Genomic DNA, 15012 nt, shown 5'->3' on the forward strand with positions numbered 1-15012 from the left:
GCATATAAATCAAATTAAAAAAAAAATAGTTCATTTAGTGGCCATTCGAAGTTTGAAGAGCCATGGTGGCGCAGTGGTTAGAATGCAGGCTACTTCTGCTGACTGCCAGCTGCCTGCAATTTGGCAGATTGAATCTCACCAAGTTGACTCAGCCTTCCATCCTTCCAAGGTGGGTAAAATGAGGACCCACATTGTTTGGGGCAAGAGGCTGACTCCGTAAACTGCTTAGGGAGGACTGTAAAAGCTTTGTGAAGCAGTATATAAGTCTAAGTGCTATTGCTATTGCTACAACTGAATTGTGACGTATGACCAGGGGTGAAATGCTCCCGGTTCGGATTGGATCGCTCGATCTGGTAGCGATGGAGGCGGGTGGTTCGGAGAACCGGTAGCAAAAATCCCTGCCCCCCACCCCATGCCCAGCTGAGCCGCACAATCATCAGAGACTTTTCTTTTACTTTTAAAAGCATTTTTTCTACAACCTCTTCGGCCAAAAAAATGCTTTTAAAAGTAAAAAAAAAAAAAAAGCCTCTGATGATCGTGCAGCTCAGCTGGGATTGTCAAAGGCTTTTAAAAGAAAAAAAACCCTTTTTTTCTTTTAAATGCCTCTGATGATCCAAGCTGAGTTGCCTGATTGTCAGAGGCATTTAAAAGAAAAAAGTCTCTGCCGATCAGGTAACTCAGCTGGGATCATCAGAGCCTTTTGAAAGCATTTTTTTACAACCTCTTCGCCAGAGGTTGTAGAAAAAATGGTTTTAAAAGTAAAAAAAAAAAATTGGCCACACCTACCCAGTCACATTACCACCACCACCACCAAGCCACGCCCACAGAACCGGTAGTAACAAATTTTAGATTTCACCACTGCGTATGACCCTTTTTCATACTTAGGATCGCTGCAGCATCCCCCCATGATCCCGTGATAAAAATTCAGATGCTTGGGAACTGGCTCATATTTATGGCAGTTGCAGGGTCAATGTGACTTTCTGACAAGCAAAGTCAATGGAGAATCCAGACTCACTTCACGACTAAGTTCATTGTTAAGTGATTCACTTAACAATTGTGGCAAGAAGGTTGTAAAATGGGGCAAAGCTCACTTTACAACCGTTTCCCTTATAGCAGTAGAAATTGTGGGCTCCGTTGTAGTCTGGATTAAGACGTACCCAGTTGGTAACTGTTAGGTTCAAATAAAACAGAATGTTTTCCTATCAATTGGTCTTTTGTGCTTGAATTCTTTTTTTTTAAAAAAAAAAGACTGAAAGAGAAGCCGGGTGGGGAAAAAGCCAAGCCAGGACTGTCAAGCATAAACGGAAGTTTTCGATCCTTAATCATCTTGTTTGCATATATTTATAGGACCAGGAAGGAGAACTATAGTCCTTCTATATATGGACCTTCACAGCATTTCAGTCTCAGGCACACACACAATGCTTGCAGGGAAAAATCAGAAAATAATGTTTTTGCAATTACAGTCCACAGCTGCTGCAGTTCCAGTATGCCTGCTATACACAGGTGCAGCCATTATGACAATGAATAGTAGACATTAAAGGTGCCATCATCTATAGCAGTAATAATAACACCAGAGTTGAAAAAGGTATTTTCATTTGCAGCCGAATGTTAAGAGAGCAAGAGAAAAACAGCATAAAATAAAAGAAGCAATTCACAGCCCTCTTTGGTGACTCAGATGCTACTTAGAAACATTCAGATTTGAAAGAAAATTTCAGGCACTAGGATATTAGCCCAGCGGGTGGAAACCAAAAGCAATGAATGGTTTTAGGTGAATCCTTTTTAACATCCAGGAGAAGATAACATAATAGTTCCTGCCAAAGAGGTGCCATATTGCAGAAAAGCTGGCAAACACCGTACAATTCCTGCCCCCACCCGAAGGAAAATTAATAGAGAACGTGCAAACCCGTTAAGATTGTACAAATTTTAAATCCAAGGACTGAAATTATTATTTATTTTCTCCGTTTCTACTCTGCCAGGAAGGACTCGACAGCTAACAACATTTCAATAGCATTAAAATGAATACTAAAATTAACAGTCAAAAGCCCGACAAAGAGATTGTCAAAGGCCTAACAACATTTCACAGCCCACAGAACGTTAGATTGTCACAATCTCGTTAGCCAGGTTTATTCCAAGTTAGAAAGAGGATCCATTTTAATATACTAGCTGACAAATGCAAGCTAAAACGCATACACCCAGTTTCCAACAATAAACTCTTTTACCTTTCTACTTGCAATAAACTTGACTAATGGAACATTCACCTCTTCTGACTTAGGAGAAAGGTTAAGGAAATACAAAAGAAACTCCATCTGTTCTTATTGAAGAATGTGGAAACAAGAATGTAGCTGAGAACCAGTAAGGGAAAATGATAGACAAGGGATTTTGGGGAAAGGGCAAGTTTTCAAGATTCTGTTGCAATTCCCTACAACAATAAAATAGCAATTTTATTGCAGTGTTTGTTTCCTAGCTGGCCTACCTCCCAAGGCTCATAGTTATTTTGTGTGGTTCCAGATGGAACCAGTGGTGGGTTCTACCGATTCATCCCGAACCAGGACGAACCAGTAGCGGTGGTGGGAGGCTCTGCCCACCCGCCCGGACGCTTCTGTGCATGCGCAGAAGCATCACACACGCAAGAGTACCCACGCCCACAAGTGAACCAGTAGCGACGGGTTTTGAAACCTGCCCCTGGATGGAACCTTTGAAAGTAAGTAACCCATTCATCATCATTATCTTTTAACGATTCCATAATCCCTTCTGGGATGGAGTCTGGGCAACTGAATGGAGTTAGCAGAGTGTTTAATGGTCGGATGCCCTTCCTGTTGCCAATGTGGAGTTTTGTTCAGCAGATATATTCTCATTGTGCCCAGACAGAGAAACATCTGCCTCTACCTAGGATCGAACTCACAGCCTCCTGATTGTGAGGAGAGAGCCTCCACCTCTAGGCCACCGCACCACTCCCAACTAGCAATTTAACTACCAGTTTGCCCGAACTGGCCGAATCGGCTGAATGCCACCACTGTTCCTGGTTCTGGTAGTCCATGTGGTATTCAGGGGACTTCCTTCCAGTTACCTAGGAATCAGTGGTGGGTTCCTCCCGGTTCAGTCCGGTTCGGCCGAGCCGGTAGCGGTGACGATATGATGTCACCGAACCGGGTTCTCCCCCCCGCCCTCCCACCCCCCCACCCACCCCACGTTATTCTTACCTTTTATTTGGTCCCACCCCCAATCTATTGCTGCCTCCTGAGTCCCAGCTGATGACTAGAGGGAAAAAAACTATTTAAACTCTTGCCGCGGGGCTTCAAAGGGCTGTCCTACAGCTGATCAGTGTTAAAAGCAAACAAATGAGTCGGGTCATAAGTGCAAGGACCTTCCAGAAATGACTCTGACCAGCTAGCCATGCCCACCTAGTCACATGACCTCCAAGCCACACCCACAAAATAAGCCACGCCCACAGAACCGGTAGTAAAAAAAATTTGAACCCACCCCTGCTAGGAATCCATCAGACATGTGGGTTGGACTATCTGTCTGTCCATTTTGCCATGGTTACAGGCAGCAACAAATCTCTTCTTATAAAGTTAGCCCTTTTCTGTTTTATCACTTGTGTTCAGAAAAGAGAAATACAGATTGTTAGGGAAGGAAAGAAACCTATGACAAGTTCTTTATTTTCCTTTTGCAGACTTAAAAGTATAGGTCAGCTTTTAATTTTTTTTTCCTTTCCAAGTTGATTGGTTTTCTAGCAAGATTACCCAAAAAAATAAAAATAAAAATTAAGAATACAAAGATACAGAAAAATAAATGAAGCAAAGAAATACTGAAGTCAATTAATAAACCTCACACACACCCCGAAACAAAAAAATAAATAGAAGAAATAGAAGAGAGAAAGAAGGAAAGAACTGATAACTTGGAGATATTTCTAATTTAAAGGGCAAAGAAAGTATTTAGTAGGTGGTCTTGCTAGGTCTTCAATTTTTAGAGTTTTATTCCTCTCCCCAAAATTCAGATAAACATCAAAGAAACTAGAATATTATTTTTTGTAAGTTACCTCAGAAAGCCATAACATCTGGCTGTTTGTTTCTCTCTCTCTCACCCCACCATCCCCCGATGAACCCATATACATAATATATATTTCTGTGACCAACTTATTTTCAGTCCTTTTTGCTGTCTGAAAATACATCATGATGTTCTGAAGGTAACATTCCTCCTCTCCAATAATTAAATCAAGACAGCAGATTAATTGGATTTAAATTCCAAATGACTAGAAAAGCAGAGAGATGAGTCAGTAGTCTATCCTAATGGGATGGTTTATTAAGAAGGTTTCTCTGACTGACATACAGAACAGGGTTATACATATTTATAACTAATTAATTGAGTGTTGCCCTTTCTCTATAATGCTGCCCTGAAAACATTAAGGTATTGAGAAATAAAAGTCAAAAAAGGTAGAACATTTTATCATTCATTAGATACAGGGTGATCTCCCAACCCCAGGTCCTCTTTAGAATGCCTGAAACAGAAATATTATTATCACTTGGCGTGTAGTTTCACAGAGGATGAAGAAACGGTTGAAATAATGACTTTGTAAAAGACATGTCTGGTTTAAAATTGGATGCAAACAGACTTCTAGATATGCTTCTCATTGAACATGGCTCAATAGATACAGGTAGACCTCGAGTAACGACCACGATTGAGTCCAACATTTAAGTTGCTAAGTGAAACATTTGTTAAGGGAGTTTGCCCCATTTTATGACCTCTCTTGCCACAGTTGTTAAGTGAATCATTGCAGTTGTTAAGTTACTAATAGTAACTTGTTCAGTGAATCTGGTTTCCTCATTGACTTTGCTTGTCAGAAGGTTGCAAGAGCTGATCACGTGCCTCCAGGACACTGCAACCCTCATAAATGGGAACCAGTTGCCAAGCAACTGAATTTTGATCAAATGACCATAGGGGTGCTGCAATGGTCATAAACGTGAAAAATGGTCATAAGTCATGATTTTCAGTGCTGTTGTAATTTTGAAAGGTCACTAAACAAACTATTATAAGATGAGGACTACCTGTAGTTTTATTTAACTAAATGAATCGTCCACCCAACCGCTATGGCTGAGTTTTTATATGGGTCTTTTAATTTCTCTGAAAGGATCATTCTAGAAGTTTTAGGAAAAAAGTCTTTTCTGGATTAGATTCAGAAAGCTGAAGTCCCATATTCTGAAAGAGGCCAGATTGCAGACAGCTCCTTCCTTCCTTCCTTCCTTCCTTCCTTCCTTCCTTCCTTCCTTCCTTCCTTCCTTCCTTCCTTCCTTCCTTCCCTTCCCTTCCCTTCCCTTCCCTTCCCTTCCTTTCCTTTCCTTTCCTTTCTTTCTTTTTATTTAAACTTGTATGCTGCTCATCTCAACAGAGGTGATTCTAGGAGGCTTATAGACATCCAATTAAAATGCATTATAAAACATTACAACAATAAATAACAATCATAAATTTAAAATTCAATTAAAATAAAACTGGAGAGGAAGAAATCAAACTATGTACAGAAAGGAGGTAGAATGTTCTCTATCCATTAGCCACCTCCAAAGTGCCCCACTCAAAGTGAGGCCCCAGGCTATTTGGCACAATAAAAGACTCTTCTGGATCCCGCCAACCAAAATTCCTTGATTGACGGGACCCACAGCATGTCCCTTCTGCCGGTGCAGGTGGGTTGGGTTAATCCCATCAGGGTTAATCAGTTTCTCATATAACCTGGAGCCATGCCATGCAGGGCTTTAACAGTGACAACCAACACCATGAATTGAACCCAGAAGCAAACTGGCAGCCAGTGCAGCTTGCGCAACAGCGGTGTAACTTGGGTCACCCTAGGGACTGCAAGAACTGCCCATAAAGCTGCATTCTGCACCAGCTGAACCTTCCAAATGCTCTTCAAGGATTGCACACTGCAGCAATCCAATGATGAGATGACCAAGGCTTGGGTCACTGAATTCAAGGATTCCCAATCCAAGAAAGTGTGCAACTGGCACACATGTGCAAAGGCTCTCATAGCATGACTCTGCCACGTGTTCATTGAGCAGGAGTCACAAGTCCAGGAGAACCCCCGGATTGTGTCTATCTGGGGTACTCTAGAGTCCAGAACTAAATAGGTTAAAGTCCCAGAACCAGAAGCTCCATCTACCCAAAGCCACTCAATCTTTCCAGGATTCAGCTGAAGTTTGGTGTCCCCCTTTGAGATCCCCACAGCCTCCAGACACCATGAAAGGGCAGTGACAGCATCACTTGGATGACTCGGGTTGAAGATGTAAACTTGAGTATCATCAGCATACTAATGGTACCTCATTCGATGTTGGTGAATGCTCTCACCCAGCAGCTTCATGTAGGTCACAGGTGTCAAAGTCACGACATCGTTGTCGTCACATGACGTATCACGACTTTTACTTCCTTTGCTAAAGTGGAGATGGGCGTGGCCAGTGCATGACACATCCGGCCCGCGGGCAGCAAATTTGACACTCCTGATGTAGGTGTTAAAAGAGTAGAGAGTACTGAGCCATGCAGCATCCCACAAAACTGTGAACTGGACCTTTCATTCCCTATCAACACCGACTGGGACCGGCCTTGGAGAAAGGAGCCAAACCAGTGTTAAGTCTGTGTTTAAAAACCAAACCATGTAGCCAGCTCAAAAGGATATCATGGGTTAGGGTTATATCATGGTCAATGGCATTGAAAGTCACTGAAAGGTCAAGGAAAGCAAGGATGGATGCACAACCACTATCCAGCTCTTACCAGAGATCAGTCCAGTGGTGGGTTGCTCCCGGTTCGCAAGAACCGGTAGTAAAAATTTGTAGTAGTTCGGAGAACCAGTAATAACATTGGCTGGCCAGGCCCCGAACCAGTCCCCGGCCCAGTCGCCGCTCGCTTACCCCACCCACCTCATTAGAGGCTTTTTTAAAAAAAATGTTTAAAAGCATTTTTTCTACCTCTTCAGCTGAAAAAATGCTTTTAAAAGTAAAAAAAAAAGCCTCTGGTGATCGTGCAGCTCAGCTGGGATCGTCAAAGGCTCCTGAAAGCATTTTTTTCTGCAACCTCTTTGTAGAAAAAAAAATGCCTTTAAAAGCCTCTGGCGATCCCCGCTGAGTTGCCTGATCGTCAGAGGCTCCTGAAAGCATTTTTTTCTGCAACCTCTTTGTAGAAAAAAAAATGCCTTTAAAAGCCTCTGGCGATCCCCGCTGAGTTGCCTGATCGTCAGAGGCTCCTGAAAGCATTTTTTTCTGCAACCTCTTAAGGTTCTAGAAAAAATGCTTTTAAAAGTAAAAAAAAAGTTGGCCACGCCCACCCAGTCACATTAACCCCCCCACCAAGCCACGCTCACAAAATAAGCCATGCCCACAGAACCAGTAGTAAAAATTTTTAGAACCCACCCCTGGATCACTCATAAGTGAGACCAATGCCGTTTCTGTCCGATAACTGAGCCTGAAACCTGACTTTAAGGGGTCTAGATAATCTGTTTCATTTAAGACTCTCTGAAACTGCCAAGCAATAATCTTCCCTACCATTTTCTCTAAGGTGGGGGACCAGACAAAAATTGTCCAGATAGAATTAAGAGTTGCCTTTTTCTAAGGAGGGGCAAACCAGGGTCTCCTTAAAAGGTTCCCAAAACATCCCTTCCTGTAGTGAAGAATTTATTACTTCCTGAACCCACCTGGCTGTCACAGTCCTGGAAGTATTTACATGGAGGCAAATTGCATACAATGAATTTAATTTTAATTGCATTCAATTGTAAAAATTAAGTTAAATTAGGTTTTACTCTTGCCCCATTATCTTTTGGAAGGTGACTTTTCCACTCAAGTGTAGTTTTCGGTCTAAAACTATTGCACATGCTTGTCCTAGATTTTCTATTTATACTTATTTTGCTATTTGAAAACTGAGACCAATGTACCATGTATGTAGTCACATTACACCTTAAACAGCTTGAGTCTGAGCTCAGATGGATGACCATCTGTATATCAATGAACCCCTTTACAGGTTGCATTCATATGTATTTGCACAATGTATGTCCATTTTCCGTACAAAGCTAAAATAAATATATAAGATGTGGCCAAAAAAAAAACATGTTTAGGTATCTCCATTGCTTTTCAAGATTCTTTTTTAAACAAAGTTAATATATGTATGTGACCACTAGATGGCACTACTGCTATGTCTCATTAAAAGCAGATATCTCTAAAAATATTATCGAAACAATTCTAGCAGGAGTGGAAAAACTACCATTCCATAAGTAGATGTTATTAAATTGCAACTCCCAGAAACCCTCAGTATGAACTCACTGGCTGGGCCATTTCATTTTTCTGTTCAAATTAATCACTCAAGGCAGCTTATTAAAAAAAAAAAAAACATTGTAGGAAGTTAGCACCCACCCCTTTCCTAGAAGAATGAAATATTTTAGGAAATATTAAAAAGGCAGAATATTATGTTTCCTTGGATGAAAAATGGAGAAGCATGTTTTAAAGACGAAACAGCTCCCACCTTCTTGCCCCCCACCCCCACCCTTTGTCAATGGGCCAGAGGCAGAAACTCAATTCCCTCCCATCTTTGTCAATGGACCATCATCTGCAACACAATAGTACCCATCTAGCAACAGAAACTAACACAATAGGACCCATTTAGCAACAGAAACTCACCACATAGCACCTGGGAAGATTACATCAACAAGAAAGACTAGCTAAGACCCCCACCCCCTGGGAATCTGACAACCAATCAGGATATTCTTTCTGGGCCCCAGGAAGTTCAAAGCCAGAGAGGGCATAAAACCTGGGGACTCGCAGCATCTCCACCCTTTTTCTGTTCAGGAATTCAAACCATGTGATCCTGTCCACCATTAAAACATCTTTCCAAGCAGTCTCCATGTTTTACAGTGTCTTTTTCCCCACTTGGAACTGAATCCAGAAGGATATTTCTTCTAACAACAAAGTAAACGTTCAAAAGATAAAGACAATTTTGCATTTAAAGGCCAGGTTAAGGAAATGTGTTATTTACTAAATTTTTAGAGGCGGAGAGCATGAGGGACAAAAACAACTCCCAAGGCAATTGCCTGGAACAGAGGTAAGGAAAAATTCCCTTTCCACATGGTTGATAAACTGGTTTTCCAGGTGAAAATATCACTAAGAAATATTTCTCAAGCTGACTGAAGATTCCTTCCTTCTGATTCATCATCACTTGTGTGGATATGAAAACTGAAACTTTGAAATGTATATACTTTTAAAATAATTATTATGCCATGGGGAAGATCAAGATGAACTGCATAAGCATGGAAGAACATTCATTTTCATTTACAGGCAGAGCACCTGAAGAAAGAGGAAAACAAGATTTAAACCTTCTAAATGTTAATATATTTTTTTTCTTGTGCTGCTGAATGAGTCCTTCTCAGATCCAGAACAAATTAACTTAATTTCTGTTTCAGACATTAAAATCATATATAGATTCTTAAACCATTAATTCAAATTTCATAAAACTCAGGAACTTCTGGCAAACCAGAAATTGTCAACACTTACCAGTATACTGTTATACTTCTTAAATGATTTGCAGGTCTAAATTATGACAATTATATTCTAGGAAACTAAATAACAAGGGCTTCTGTGTTTCTTGTTTCTAATATGAGCCGGTTGATACGTTAAAATTGGTAGGATTGGTAATCTTTTTAAAATTGCCCAATCAATCATACTTCGAGCAATGATTTTATTACTGCATTTCAATATTTTTATTGACATTTCTTGCATTTTTAAATCTGACTAATTAAGAATTTGGAATACTGCTCAGAGAAATTATTCAGAATGCATAACAGACATAATGGTACAGTTCATAAAAACATAGTAATGTTCTGGGAAGTGCATTACATAGAAGTCATATAAACCAAGTTTACATTAATTGCTCATGCTGATTTTGAACACACCAGCTCATTAATCTTTTTCTTTTAAAAAAAAAAAGCGGCTGATTTTATAAAAGGAAATTTGAATTTATTTGTTTTTATTCTCTGATATGAATACATGGCTTTGTTGGTTTCCACTCTTAATCGGCAAGTTTTTTTCCCAACAATGCAACTCTGCAACAAGCAGCCAACAAACACCCAGACAAGCTGAAAGTTATTCAACAACCGAGTTGCTTAATTCTTATTAATTTATTGTGTAAATGCCTCAAAGCATTTATTTCTTTTAGAAAAATGCAAAAATACTTCCTAAATTCTACTGTTTAAAAAACATTTTTAAAACCAGACAATTTGAAAGATGCATATTCTGTACAGTTCAAGTCATATGATTAATATAAATTGTCCCTGAGATATTTCCAATAAAATTTTGCTTCCATGTAACGAATGCTATAATGGAATGATGGTTCCATGATAAGTATCCTTCATTATTCAGCCTAGAATAAAGATGAATCCATAGAGTTCAGATCACACGAAAGAGAGATATCTAATTTTATATCTATAAGGTAAACCAGAACGACAATATTTCACAATTCTTTATCATTATTTTCCAGTCAAACAGCACATGCTTTTCAATCTAAGTTTATAAATCTTGAATGTTTTATTTAAGATCTGAATATTCCTTTTTGCCAAAGATGAGAAAAATCATAAACCTAAGACCTTTTGATATGTTATGAGCAGCTGTTTATAACATTTTACAGTCTATTCCTTGGGAACAACACTGCCAGCGTTTTTTTTATTTTAACAAATTTGAAAGGGTAACAGGAGAAAGGAAAACCTTAGAAGTTAGGCAAACCAACATGCCTGAACAATAGATAATATGTATTTTCAACAAATGAAACACAAGAATAAATATTTAAATGCAGTAGAACCTTTCATTAAAATAGCTTCTTTAATTTATAAAAACTTATAAATCTTGTCCTTGAAGTATGTAAACATTACCAAGTAAGAGTGGTACTTGGATAAAAAGTCCAGTTCTGTTATGTCCTTTAAAAAGTGTTTGAAATGAAGCCACGGTATTCTTCTCTGTAACTTTTGTTCGATGATCTTGCAGAGGAAGATTTTTTTTTCCAGTCTCAGTTTTGTTTCTTGATTTTATTACAGCTGTGTGCCTCCACTTCAATGGCCTGGTTCCCTCTGCTGAGTTTTCGAGATTTGTTTGGTAGCACCAGTAATACCAATATACATAAAATATGCATATGGAAATACAGTGATCTGTGAGTGATGAGAGACAATATAAACCAGTTACCAACTGCAATATAAAAATCGTGGTTTTATTATACCATTTTGTTCTGCCCCAGCTAAGGACCCCAAAGAACGCAGCACACACGAAGTCTGTACAAACCTTAGTTTACTAAATTAAATCAGTCTTTTTCAAATAAAGGCTGTTAATTAACTTTCTTAACAGCCTACAAGAATCCAAAGAATAAATAATCGTAATCTTACTATGGTTGGCAGAAAGCCCAGAAGCAATTTGCAGGAAACTGATAAGAGAACTAAGATCAGTAAGAACGAAGGAGAGTGAACAAAGTTGTTCCCTACAAATTCCCTTAGTCGTCATCCTTCCTTAAATAGGCTAAGGGAGTGGCCAATTAGCCCCAAGCCTTACTCTTGAGGAGACCTCCTCCTGAGGAGCCACTCCTGCCTTTTGGCAGCTCTGCGCGCCCGTGCATCGAGAAGAGGCTCCTCCTCTTCTTCCTCTTCACTTATGGGAGCTTCTGGAGGGCCTGGCTGAATCCCCACCTCTGGCACCACATCTTCTCCAGCCTCGTCATTGTCTGACTCGTGTGCCAGCTGCACAGGCTGCTGGCCCAGCACCACACCAGCCTCCTCGCTGTTGAAATCAGCTACGAGCTGCACAGGCCGCTGATGGGCCACAACACACTTTAATAAGTTCCACATCTCAGCCGAAGTCCATCATGACAGAAAGTGATACTCTGAGCAAATAATTTAAGGGGCTTTACACGGGACATTTCCTGTTCATCTGTTCATACACCTGTCGAGTCATTCTAATGCACAATTTGAAACTAATAGTATAAATAACTTACTTGTATAATTTAATTGTCGGTTCAACAGCAAGAAGAACAAATGGTGCCACAGTGTAGCAAACGGACAGCTGAGTTGCCAACCAGGTGACTATGTCATAGAACACCTTGAGCAGCTTGGATGAGATGAAGACAGGCCGACAATTGTTCCTAATCTTATTTTTAAAAAAATTGAAATGTTTTAAAATAATTTTCATATAGTGCATCTCTCACAGATTTCTAGTCTATGCATATGCCGCCTGGTTTTGATAAACTTTTGCTCTAATGTATGAAAATATTTGTTTTCTTCTTCCTATGTTGCTAATTTAAAAAAACTTTCAAAAACTATGAGGAAAAGTTAGTGAGATCAGCAGCTGAATGGAATCGGTAGGAATACTAAACCTATGAATAAGCCCCTCCATTTCAGTTGAGTAAACACATGTTATAAATTCAATCAAAATTTTTCTGCAAGGGCCAAATCTGGTATAATAATTAGCATGTAAAGACGTTTCTGAAATGGCACATATGTACCTATACAAATAATAAAATTTTACTCACACCAATTGTTTAAACGGTTTTGCGTCTAAATTTCATTAAATAAAAGGATCTAACTTACAAACCCTTAAATAGGTTACACAATTACGTAAGTACAGGCATGTAATACATATTCATAACTATGTATATAGTCAGAACGAGCAGTGAATTGAGCTGAACTGAACTAAACTTTATTTGGTTAAGTGTGATTCAACACACAAGGAAATTGTCTCCAATACAGATGTTCTCAGTGTACATGCAAAGCAACAGAATAATAAGCGTAATAATACCAATAAAAGGGGCGGAGTAAAGAATATATTAATAAGGATAAATAATAACACTGCAGCCACACTCTATCGGTTGATATACATACACATTAGACAGACCTATGAGATTTAGGTGTTCAGGAGAGTGATGGCATGGGGGGAAAACTGTCTCTGTGTCTAGTTGTTTTGGCATGCAATGGCCTATAGCGCTGTCCTGAGGGGAGGAGTTGAAACAGTTTATGTCCAGGATGTGAGGGGTCTGTAGATATCTGCTCAGCCTTCTTTCTGACCCATGTAACCCAGGTATTAACTATCTGTTGGAGTCTGTATCTGTGCTGTTTGGACAATTACAACAACAACAGCAACAACAACAATAATAATATTACCGTGTTTCCCCGAAAATAAGGCCGATTTATATTTTTTTGAACCCTGAAATAAGCGGTTGGCCTTATTGCCATGCGCTCAAAAGCCTGATTGGGCTTATCATCAGGGGATGTCTTATTTTGGGGAAAACAGGGTGATAATGATAATGAATAATAATAATAATAATAATAATAATAATAATAATAATAATAATAATAATAATAATAATATCATGGTTGTTGAGGGCTGAAGCATGCATACAGTTTATTGATATCACTGTACCAGGAGATGCCAGAGTCGAAGAAAAAGAACTGGAAAAAAAATCATGAAATATCGCGACCTGGCCATCGAAACTACATGGCTATGGATGAAACATGTAATAGTGATACCCATTGTCATCAGGGCACTTGGAACCATGTCCAAGAATTTTACAAAACACATCAAGAAATTGCATCTTCCTGCAATAACACCAGCAGAACTGCAAAAAACTGCACTACTCGGAACATCATATATTTTTAGAAGATACTTGGTTGATACCTAGGACGCTGGCAGCAACCTGTATCAACCATTAGCACCAGTCAATCGTATTTGTGACACATTTTTAAATGTTCAGTTGACTGAGTTTCATGTTTAATGAATAAAAGAGATAATAATAAAAGAGATAATAATAATAATCTTTTTCTGTATCTATTTTCCAAACTGCCTCAAAAATCTTAAATTCTGTAACCAAAGAAATGGACAAAAGAGCATTAACTTCTAAATTTAAAGATTTTTCTTTTTTAAAAAAACAAGGGCACATTAGTTTTCAAAGAGCTCAGGATGTATTGTCAAAGATTAGCAGATACAAAATATTATTATTATTACATTAACAGACAGACAAGAAAAAAAAACCAATTCCAACTTTTGTATATCTTTACAGAATTCAATAGGAGAGACTGTTCCACGTACTAATTATTCTAATATGTGATGCTACTCAATGAAATCTCTAGGAAACGGGTATACGGTACCTACTTCTGAAAAACACAATAGTTGAGATAGATACAATTTAATACAATGAAGAGAAAACATGTTCTGCTTTGGAAATCAGTAGCACTTGTGGAATTTATGATTGATTTATCTGGGTTTGTACCCACAGGAAAAAAAAGAAGATTAACAGGGATACATACTCTTCTGGCTGCTAGTGTCATAAAGATGCCAGTGGTAAATGTAAAATAATATCCGGGATAAACACCGTGCCATAGAGCTGAGAGAAGAAATGTTAAGGCTGTAGGATACCAAGAAGTCCGATCATAACATACACTGAGAAGAAAATTAGAAAAAGACAAGGTATAAATATGCAGGCTACATGCAATTATATCTGAGTTTATTACTATATCACAGAATCAGAAACGATTCTGATTCTTTATCTGTTTCAAACAAAACTGTTCTTAGAAGAATTATTAAAGACTAGATACTATTTACTGACTATTCCCTTATTTCACTGCACATAAAAGGAATGGCAAGAACATTCTGATTTTAAATACCATCATTAATTGAACTCGGATCTTTTATACCTAGGTAAATCTGAAATCTTAAAAGAATAAGTATCTAGAGCACACAGTATTTGTGTGGCTCTTACATTACACAACTTTACTTTTATTTTTGTTTTATCACAGAAAATAAAATACAAAACAATAAAACAAACAAAATGAAACAAACAAAAACATACATTCAACCCTAACAACAAAAAAGAAAAAAAATAGTGTACAGAAAAAGAGGAAAAAGTGATGAATTAAATTTAACATTTAACATGTAGGATCCACCCTGGCTGGGTGCCTAAAGAAAAGAAAAAGCAATAAATTCTCCTCCCCTTTTATATATTGTATGTATGTATGTATGTATG

The 15012-nt window shown here is 38.6% G+C and overlaps 1 protein-coding gene across 2 annotated transcripts in view; it reads right to left on the reverse strand.

Moving 5' to 3' along the window:
- Positions 1-9697: 9697 nt before the first annotated feature.
- The window catches only part of MBOAT1 (membrane bound glycerophospholipid O-acyltransferase 1), a 36851-nt gene continuing 31536 nt past the window's right edge, over positions 9698-15012 (reverse strand). For both annotated transcript variants that reach the window (XR_015733296.1, XM_034429245.3), the window contains 3 exons: positions 14297-14429; positions 11992-12143; positions 9698-11158 (listed from right to left, as the gene is read on the reverse strand). Coding sequence is in view for 1 of the 2 variants with exons in the window: in XM_034429245.3 (XP_034285136.2) it covers positions 11020-11158; positions 11992-12143; positions 14297-14429 (424 nt within the window). In the remaining variant the exon portion in view is untranslated. The remainder of the gene's footprint in view (positions 11159-11991; positions 12144-14296; positions 14430-15012) is intronic.

The sequence above is a fragment of the Pantherophis guttatus genome, chromosome 3 (assembly GCF_059756535.1).
Source record: "Pantherophis guttatus breed Tessera chromosome 3, ASM5975653v1, whole genome shotgun sequence".
Taxonomy (NCBI): Eukaryota; Metazoa; Chordata; class Lepidosauria; order Squamata; family Colubridae; genus Pantherophis; species Pantherophis guttatus.